General features: G+C 37.9%; 1 protein-coding gene across 1 annotated transcript in view; it reads right to left on the minus strand.

The window, feature by feature from the left end:
• LOC103372922 (clathrin coat assembly protein AP180-like) overlaps positions 1–9,802 on the minus strand; it is a 40,920-nt gene that overhangs the window by 17,908 nt on the left and 13,210 nt on the right. Inside the window, exons 2-11 of the mRNA XM_008302694.1 lie at positions 6,883–7,025; positions 4,975–5,050; positions 3,620–3,722; positions 3,443–3,536; positions 3,238–3,349; positions 3,046–3,152; positions 1,899–1,940; positions 1,365–1,438; positions 684–696; positions 462–592 (exon numbers count right to left, since the gene is read on the minus strand). Coding sequence (XP_008300916.1) covers positions 462–592; positions 684–696; positions 1,365–1,438; positions 1,899–1,940; positions 3,046–3,152; positions 3,238–3,349; positions 3,443–3,536; positions 3,620–3,722; positions 4,975–5,050; positions 6,883–7,025 — 895 coding nt within the window. The remainder of the gene's footprint in view (positions 1–461; positions 593–683; positions 697–1,364; positions 1,439–1,898; positions 1,941–3,045; positions 3,153–3,237; positions 3,350–3,442; positions 3,537–3,619; positions 3,723–4,974; positions 5,051–6,882; positions 7,026–9,802) is intronic.

The following is a 9,802-nucleotide window of genomic DNA, read 5'->3' on the forward strand; positions in this document are numbered from 1 at the left end:
GCGCTTGCTGCTGTAATAAAACTATTTCAATGTGGATCATTAAAGTTTATCAAAGTCTAAACAACAATGTTAGACACTAAACTATTTTTTTTAAGTTAATCTGCATTATTTAATTATCATGTGTAGAATTTAAATTTCACTTTTTTCTGTTGTAGTCGAATTTTCTAATACTTGTTTTTATTTCTGTGAAGCATCATACAAAAAACAAATGCTGTTCTCATGTTATTTAGTTTTCTTTCTCAGCAACATTTGGCCAAAGAATTTTCTGAGGTTTGTTTTTAATCTTATTCGATAAGAACCAGACATACTTTTACTTGTACAGCTGATAGACTTCTGTGTATTTGCGCTGTTTTTTGCTGGACAATGCTATGACTATAATTTCTGATGCACCTTAAACTATTTTTTTCTGGACCTTTGAACAAACCACCTGATGCGTGAGGCTAAGTTTTACAGGAACTCACTCTTCGGCTGCTTCTGGAGCGGCCGAGGCAGCAGCTCCGGCGCTCTCCCCGGGAGGAGGCTGCAGTGTCGGGACGGCGTTCGAGGATTTGGCCGGAGTCGATGTCGGAGACACGTTGTTCGTTGGAGAACCCTAAAAGAAGGAAGAAGAACATCTGTCTGGTGACGCATCGGAGCGGGAGAGCTCAGCGTGCATGAAAGACCGGTTTAAATGTGCATCCTACCTTTGTTGGAGATCTGGAAGAGGAAGAAGAGGGACAATCGTAAGCAATCAGCTCGATAAAAGCAGCTCTGCTTCACACAGACTGAGTTTGATGGGTTGTTTTACGGGTCTAACAAAGACTGCATCACATGTGATCATATGAAGAGCTCATCTCCAAACTTTGTGTTGCAAAAAAAGAACAAATCCGAAGCATCTGATTGGTCAAAATAGTCAAATTTGTGCACCAATAATCAATTTAACTTGGAGCTGAACCCTTCATATCGTGATTTACATCAGGATGTGACAGAACACAGACTTCCTGTTTGACCAGAACATGTGTCGCTCACACATGTCGTCACGGCGACGCACACATTTCCACACGTGAACGTCTCTGATTTGTAGTTCACGTGTGGATGACGTGTGCGTTCGCCTGAGGGTGGGGTGGAGGTGACGCTAAATACAGAGTCTCCTACGACGTCAGTGAACTCAGACACAGGACATATGCTCACCCTTCACTGGAGTTTCCAAATCAACATAAGAGGGAATAAAAGAGAGGAAGGGGTTAAATGAAAGTAGAGATAAAACACCTGCTCACAGCTGTTTCTGACAACATTTCTTTACTTTTCAAGGACTCGTGAGAATTAAAAAGAAAAAAGGAGATTGTCAGATTTCAGCCTCTTTGATTCTAAAAGCGTTTTCTTACCCCTTCTTTCCTCCTTTTACGTCCTCCAGGCCGTTCATGTGTGTTTCCAGGGACTCCAGGATACTGCTGGGAGCCTGACGAGGAAATCAAACCCGCAGTCATCAACCAAACAATCACACAAAGTCCGAAGAATCGGTTTCTCTGCTTCAAACTGCCAGACAGAAACGGAGCGTCAGAGTTTTGGAAAACCTCACTGCAACACCCGCATGCAGGTACGAACGCACAGAAATGACTTTTCCGACGCGTTTGTCGGATTAAATTAGGGCCAACATGCCGACACTCCATCCTGCAAACAGGCACTCAGCCGGGGCACCCTTTGTTTCTGTGGTTACCGGGTCCTCGAGGGGTTTAAAGGGACAGTCTTCGTCGTCCGAGTCTGCTAAATCCATCACTACCCCCGGGTGGAGACACTGAGTGGGTGAGACATGAGGTTTTGAGGTGTCTGGGTGGGTTTTGGTGGGATGGATAGAGTTCCTCATCCTTTCTAGGAACTAACAGTGATACGAAACATGAGAGCGGTGATGTGTGACTTACGTAGTTGATGTCAGGAATGTCGTTTTTGTCAACTCCGACCGTCTGTTCAAGGGAAGAAACGATAAAACCAGCATTACCAGACGGCACAGGTTCAGAACGGATCAGTCATTACGTACAAGTGTGATCAAAAAATTCCAGGACTGCTGCACGAGAGCATCCCATCCCCAAACCTACGAGTCTTGAGACCACATGACGACGCTTTTTCACCATCTGGATCTGCTGTTTTGAATGTTTTGTTTGGCTTCAGGTTTCACAAAGACCCTCAGACAACACCAGAGGTTGTTATTTCGATCACATGAGAGCAGCTAAATTCCAAGACAACAGTTTAACAGTGGAAGAGCTGCAGTCTATATCAGGTCTCTGTTTTCTTCAATGTCCACCTGGTTGTGCATCATGAATTCCTCCTCCAGGGTTGGAGAGTTTTCGTGTGACGTTCTGCAGCGTTTGAGGCCGAACATTGGCAGCAAATGCCTTGAACTGGTGTGTGGGGGCACCATCTACACTGCTGACATCTCAACAACACAACCTCCATCTGTTCAACTCATCAGATTTGTCTCCCTTCATCCTCCCCAGAATTCAATTCAAGTTAAAGGTCTTAATTGAGACACAGTTTAGGAGCTGCTTGACCTATATGCATAGCAAGACTTTTAGGGAGCGTTAAAAGTGTTGCTGGAGCTCTGGGAGCAGAGTATCACCGCGCAAGGAGACGACTTTAAAGCTAACCTGAGCCACCACGTAACTACTTTGGGTCTGAGTCCTGCCCTTCCGTTATCTGCATGCAGCCATTTTCAAATTCCCTTCGCTACAAGAAACAACATCCGAGCAGCCGCCTGCACGCCAGAAAGTTTTGTCGAAGATCTGGATGGTGTGGTAGAGCAGACCTGCTCACCTCCCTGCACGCAAGTATTCCACCAAAACAACTGCACTCATCGCTATCTTGCAGGGGCACCATAACTGCATCCTGGGCTGAGCTGATTGGTCCAAAGAAATACAAACATTAGCCAAATGATAATTGGGTGCAGTCAGACTCAGAGGATGGTGATCGAATTTAAATCCAGCATTTCTTTCCCCATTTTTACAGGAACAGTCTCAGAACTTGATCACATCTCATACATCACTCATGCTGAAGACAACAGCGGAGTCCTACCTCAGCCAACTTCATGAACTCTCCGATCTTCGTCACCCTGGTCAGGAACCTCTTGTAGATCTCCAGCGCCTCCTTACAATCGCTTTTCTTCATCTTGAAGAATTTCTCTGCACAAAAAACAAAACAACGGATCGATCTGTGCTCTTGATCTGTGAGAAGGAACAACCTGCCATCGCCGGACCGTTTGCTCACCTAATAGGTTGATGATTCCGTCGTTGTAGGATGCAAACAGTTTGACCAGGTCCTTGAAGAGAAGCAGAAACGCAGCGTTGATGATCCCGTTGTTCAGCTCCTTGGGATGAACCTGAGCGGAGACGACGCAGAGATAAGATCAGCTGACTGACGTTCAGATCGCTAAAATAAAAAAACCCAAGAAGAAGAAGGCGGCGACACGCACGTCAAACTCCAGCAGTGTGTCGATCTGAGTCTGCAGAACCGGCATTCCCTTCAGCAGCTTCTCGGTGGTCATGGTTCTCATCACTCCCTCGGCGCTGAAGCGACACGACGGAGAGAACGTTATGACCAGAGGTTAAAAAAAGGAAAGCAAATGACCTGTGAGAAGATTGTAACGAACCCTTTCTTCACTCTGGTGAAGTCAAAAGCCATCTGGCGGTAGGCGAAGGCTTTCTCGTTCAGGTACCGTCCGTACCGCCTGATGAACGTAGACATGTCGTAGCCTGAGACGGAAGAGAGGAAATGTGAGGAGGCGCTCGCATGGAAGCTTTTTGGAAAACAAAAACCTTTTATATTAATCTCAGTCGTCTCTTTCATACTTCCTGTCATGACGGATTAGATTTCCTCGTCCCACGATGTCGATGTTTTTTTTAAAGCTGCACCAAATTCTTGCAGCAAAAAGTATGTAGTATGAAAATAATCTGGTAGTAAGTTTAAAAAGAAATGTTTTGAATTTCTGCTTAAATTACAGAAGTATCAGCATCAAAATAAAGTACCAGAAGTAAAAGTATTCATCATTCTGAATGACATATTTCATAATATTTACCTCATTTATTTCATGCATTACTTCATTTTACATAAATTGTATTTTTAAAATGTTTTATTAAAAGATGTCTGCATGTGTAAATGCAGCAACAACCTGTAATACGGTCGAATAATATCATAATATAAACGATCAGGCCTGAATACAGCACAAACATGTCCGTATTAGTTCGGTATTATTGTGTAATTTTGCATAAAAAGGTGATTAAAAGTCAAACACTGCTGTAAAAGTGACAATTCAGCATCGGGAACAAGTGCAGTGTGAGTTTTAAGAATAATTTAACATTGAAATCTTTAAAATGTTTGACTTTAATGTTAAAACAAAACATGTTCACGTATAAAATTGGCAAATAATGATTATATTAAAATTAACAATAATAAACAGCTAATTTTGGATCATATCAGGAGTTTTGTATATTTTATGCCCTATTTTTAAAAAAATCTTATTTTACATTAGACATGTAAATTCTGTCTATTTTTTTGTAACTGTCTTCATATTTTTTGTGTATTTAAAGATTTGAATAACAAAATTACAAAATAAAATATTAAAATTTCATAAAAATTAAAGTTTTTTTCTGCTGTGCAGCCAAAACACATGCTTATATATCAGCTTCACCAAAACAACGATAAACGTCTAAAGATGCACAATAAAAAACACTAAATGATTGATTATTGATCTCAAAATGGGCTGTATTATATTTATACAGTGTTAGATATTATAAGTCTGATCCCCGGCCAGAGCTGTGCTTTGACCTGTTGTCACCTTTTTTAAATCTAACACGTGTTAAATAAAATATGCGTTTAATTACTGTGTGACATTCAGGCGTCTTGTAGGCGTCTAATCAGCAGAACATTTCATTTGTCATTATTAACATCTGCAGGACGTACATGTGGTTAATTACAAGTTCAGTAGAAGTCGGCGTGTGTTCTCACCGTGAGAGCCGGTTTTGTCAATAAAGTTGCTGAGGTTGAACAAGGAAGTCCTGGAAGCCAAATACTGAATGAACCTCTGAGGAAGAGACAGAAAACAACGTTGTAGACGTTAAACGACAACCTTTAATCTATTACACAGCAGTGTTTATAGACCTGATGCACACCCGGATACGTTTGTTGTAGGAGGTTAAAGCCTTTAATTATCTTCACGTTAACAAACTGGCCACAAACGATCGTTCAACACGTATCGATGGATAAAAGACGACTAGAATTAATCCTCTGAACCCCAAAATGCTGCCAGAGGCTTTTAAAAGCACGTTATCTTTAGAAAATCACCACAATGACAACATTAATCATTCAGAGACAGTAAAAACATAAAGAATAGTCGGGTTTTCATTGTTCCGACGGTCCTTGAATTACTCACCACCAACTGAAACTGAGTTTAAAACCACAATATTTAACCAAAATCACTTTATTCTAAACAATTTGCAAAATATCAACCATTCGTACTAAACAGATTTGGTAAAAAACAAAATATTTTGTGGCCTTTGACACAAGCGTGGAGCCACAACTGACTCGTCTGTGACCGACAGTCATGTGACAAAAATTTAGAGAGTTTCAGCTAAAAAGCAGCAGGATGGGTTTCCACTGAGCGGTGAGGAGTGAAGCGTGGAAACAAACCCAAACAGTAAAATGTAAATAATAATAACAATAAAAAGGCAAATAGTTAAATACCTATAGCATGTAGAGTATTACTGAATAATAAAACTAAAGAAGAAATACAAAATAAATCCCTTAAAATTTAAATTAAAATTAAAAACAAAGCTCATAAAGGATCCAGTGAATCTTTTTGTGTATTTTTTAGTAATAATTCTGCTTAATCTCCATTAAATGAAATAACTGCAGGACCTCAGACCTAATATTTATATTTAGCAGGTTAAGTTCCATATTTAATAAAACCGTAGAGTCTCAGACACGTTACTATATTACTCTCCATTATTCTCCATGATTATTACCACAGCCAGGATTCAGCCTTAACGTCTATCACAGGCAGGTGAAGAAGTGTTTTATATAATTTCTGTACAGTTTTAATCCCAAAAATGTAAAATACTCATTTAAAACCACACAATAAATAACATTCTTGTCTCTGAAGCTCAGTATTCAAACTAGTTCGGTTCATTTTTGGTGAACGTGTTGATTCCAGATGTTTTCAATTTATGTAAAATTTTTTAAAATAATAAAAATACGTCTTGTTTTATGATTTATGTCCGAGTTCTGTAGTCACGGTTCTGCTGTTTCCAGTGGGGTGTATTTTTATGGTTTTGCATATTTTGATTATTTAAACTGGACTAATCACACTATTATCTGATATTTGTTTTATATTCTGTTACTTTACTACTTCAGCAAAACTGCCAGCATTACTTTTTTCTATTTGACTCTAATTTAAACAGTTTATTTCTATATTCTTTTTCTTATTATTTGTATGAAACTCTGCATTTAACGTGTTACATAAACAGTTTTCTGCGCAAAATCTTATTTTATCCTAAACGCACTCCATCGTTGTCTTAAATTGACTTTTGTCTGGTTTTTAAATCACATAAAGTCGTTGATGCCGTGTTTGTTTAAACCCAAACAGGCTGATATTTAAAAAGAAATCGATCTGTTTGTGCCAAACGGGACCAGATTCTGGCCGTGAGCCCGGCAGCAGGTCAGCGTGATGTTCTGTTATGAATCCAAAGTATCAGCAGAAGTAATGAGCTCTACGTGATGTTTACTCTCGGATCAGACGCGTCCGTTTTTCTGCAGATTTCTCGGCTTTTACACCTTTATTTTTTATTCCAAACAAAAGTCTTGCGTGCAGTAAAGTCTTTACGTTGCTGTGAAAAAGAAGCTATGCGATTGGCTCACCTCGTTGCCGTGGACACACATGTGATGGGTGGTGACGAGGGCCTTGAAGACGACCACCCAGCTGGCGTTGGTGGCCCGCTCGAACAGCGTGTCGGCCATCTGAGGGATGTTCACGTTGGTGGTGTTGGTGGCCGACACCAGATCTGCAGATGAACACAGAGTTGGTTTAGAATCAGGCGTCGCTGCTGCAGGTGTGACGGTGTTGATGGGCCTCATGGTGGTGAACAGCTGGAGTTTAACCCTCTGGACCCACTAATAGACATGTTGTCTTTAAAAAATCATTAAAGTTACACTATTATCAGCCAGAAACTGGGAAAACAACAAGAATGATCAGATTTCCTATTTTCTAACGGTCCTTGAACTGCTCGTCTTTAAGCAAATCTGAGCTTAAATCGAGATTTTTNACTGGGAAAACAACAAGAATGATCAGATTTCCTATTTTCTAACGGTCCTTGAACTGCTCGTCTTTAAGCAAATCTGAGCTTAAATCGAGATTTTTTATCAAAATAATTTCATTCTTCTTGACTCGATTAAAAAAATTTTCAAAAATAAACCGTTCATACTAACTAGACTCTGTAAAAAACAGAAAATTCTGCCATCGTCAACACAACCATGAAGCCATGACTGACTCAGCTGTGACCAACAGTGAAGTCATAAGAATTCAGAGAGTTTTCAGGTTGAACTGCAGGCAGTGTTTACACAGAGAAGAGGGGAGACGAGTATGTAACAGGAAAATGTGGAGAAAAAAAGGATGGTTTCCGTAAAAAACTTAAAAATTAGACCATTTTCCAGCCAGAAAATGAAAAAAAAAAAAGAAGAAAGAAATAGTAGATTTAAACACCCAACAGTCCTTGAACTACTCATCTTTAACCAAATCTGAGCTAAAAATCAAGATTTGCCATCAAAATAACTTGACTCGTTTAAAAATGTGTTAAAAAATAAACCGTTCATACTAACTAGATTCTGTAAAAAACAAAAAATTCTGCCGCCCTTTACACAACCGTGAAGCCATGACTGACTGAGCTGTGACCAAGAGTGGAGTCATAAAAATTCAGAGAGTTTTCAGGTTGAACTGCAGGCAGTGTTTACGCAGAGCAGAGGGGAGACGAGTATGTAACAGGAAAATGTGAAAAGAAAAAGCTGTTTTCTAAAATTAGACCATTTATCAGCCAGAAACTGAAAGTAGATTTTAAACATTCCAACGGTCTCTGAACTACTCATCATTAACCAAATTTAAGGTTAAAATCAAGATATTTCATCTAAATCACTTTAGTCTGCATGTGTCACTGAAAACATCTCAAAAATAAACGATTTGTAAAAACCAGACTCTGTAATAAATAATAATACTAATACTACTCCTAATAATATTAATGATAATAAAAGCTGAATGTATATCTGTAGCATGTTCTAAGAAATCAGAACTAAGCTCGCTCTTAGAGGATCTTTGGATCTGTTGAGCTTCATGTACGTTTTTGTGGCGTAAAAACTTAAAATTAGTCATTAATCTTCATAATTGATCAAGCTGCTGTAAAGTTTATATTAGTTCAGTAAAGTTCTGTAATTGGCAGCAGGTCAGANCAGAGGAAGAAGAATGCTTCGTCATCTCCTCTCCTGGTTTTCAGACAAAGACGTCTCCAGAAGGCTGCAGCATCACCGCAGGAGCATAAAAACAAGGTGAGCAGCAGCAGCAGCAGCAGCGTCCAGTAACGTCAAAGACGATAAAATAAAATCTGTTGAAGCTGAAAACGTGGCTTCAAGGGTGTCAGAAAACAATCATGTTTAAAAGATTAATTCAGATTCATTTTTATACAGATTTTGTGCCATTTTGGACTTATTTTGTGTAATTTTGAACCTTTTAGGGATAATTTTTAACTCTCTTTGAGTCACTTTGACCAAACCTTGAACTGAGAACAGCCATAAAATTTAACTAATTAAAAAGAAAGAAATAAATTACAACAGTTGAAAATTTTTGACCTAAACACACTGTGCAAAAATACATTAAAATTATAGTACTTTGACAAATATTTTCTTTTTGTTTCTAGTAGATGAAAGTGTTAAAGTCAAACTGAACACTGTAAATTTATATATAAAATGTTTAACAATGTTTAATGTTTTTAATGTTTAATTTTTTTAAAAGAAAAAACCTTACAATAAATAAAAAATAATAATTAAAAACTAAAACTTTCTTTAAACAAATACACATACAGTCTAATGTAAAGTTAAAGCTGTAAAATATATTTTAAATATGGAAAAATCATGTTTTGTTTTTTAAAAAATGTACAGATTTTTTTTAAAAATACACAAAAGTGCAGTTTACAAGTTAAATGTAAATGAACAGTAAAAGCTTTTAACTGTGAATAAGCAGAAATTTTCCATTTTAAAAAATTAGCATTTTTTGATATATTATATTCATATTTTGAATATACAGAAAAAAATCTGGATTTTCTTTTTATCTAATACATGAAAGTGTAGAAGTCACAGTTATAATATCTTTTTGTTAAAATAGCCTTATAGTAAATAAAATAAACTGAAATATTAAACAACCAAATACACTCACATAATCTCATAATGTGACATAATTTGTGTAATTTTTATCAGTTTTTAAAGTTATTTTGGATCCTTTTTGAAGCGTCTAAAGTCACTAACATCTGATGTGTGACACATCTGAACAGACAAAGCTCCAGTTTTACATAAGTTGATGTTTTAAATGCCAAAATGAGCCCATCTGGACTATTTTGAGTCATTTTTAGCTAATTTTGTCTCATTTTGAACAAGTTTCAGGTTATTTTGGGGTTACTTTGGACAAATTTGACTCATTTTGGACAAAATCAATTCAAATGACAAACACATTTTTAATTTCTGGCCCTTGATAAACTTCTAGGAACACAAAACGTGACGCCTATAGAGGCACATGTATGGC

This window comes from Stegastes partitus, unplaced genomic scaffold, assembly GCF_000690725.1.
Source record: "Stegastes partitus isolate 25-593 unplaced genomic scaffold, Stegastes_partitus-1.0.2 Scaffold1858, whole genome shotgun sequence".
Taxonomy (NCBI): Eukaryota; Metazoa; Chordata; class Actinopteri; family Pomacentridae; genus Stegastes; species Stegastes partitus.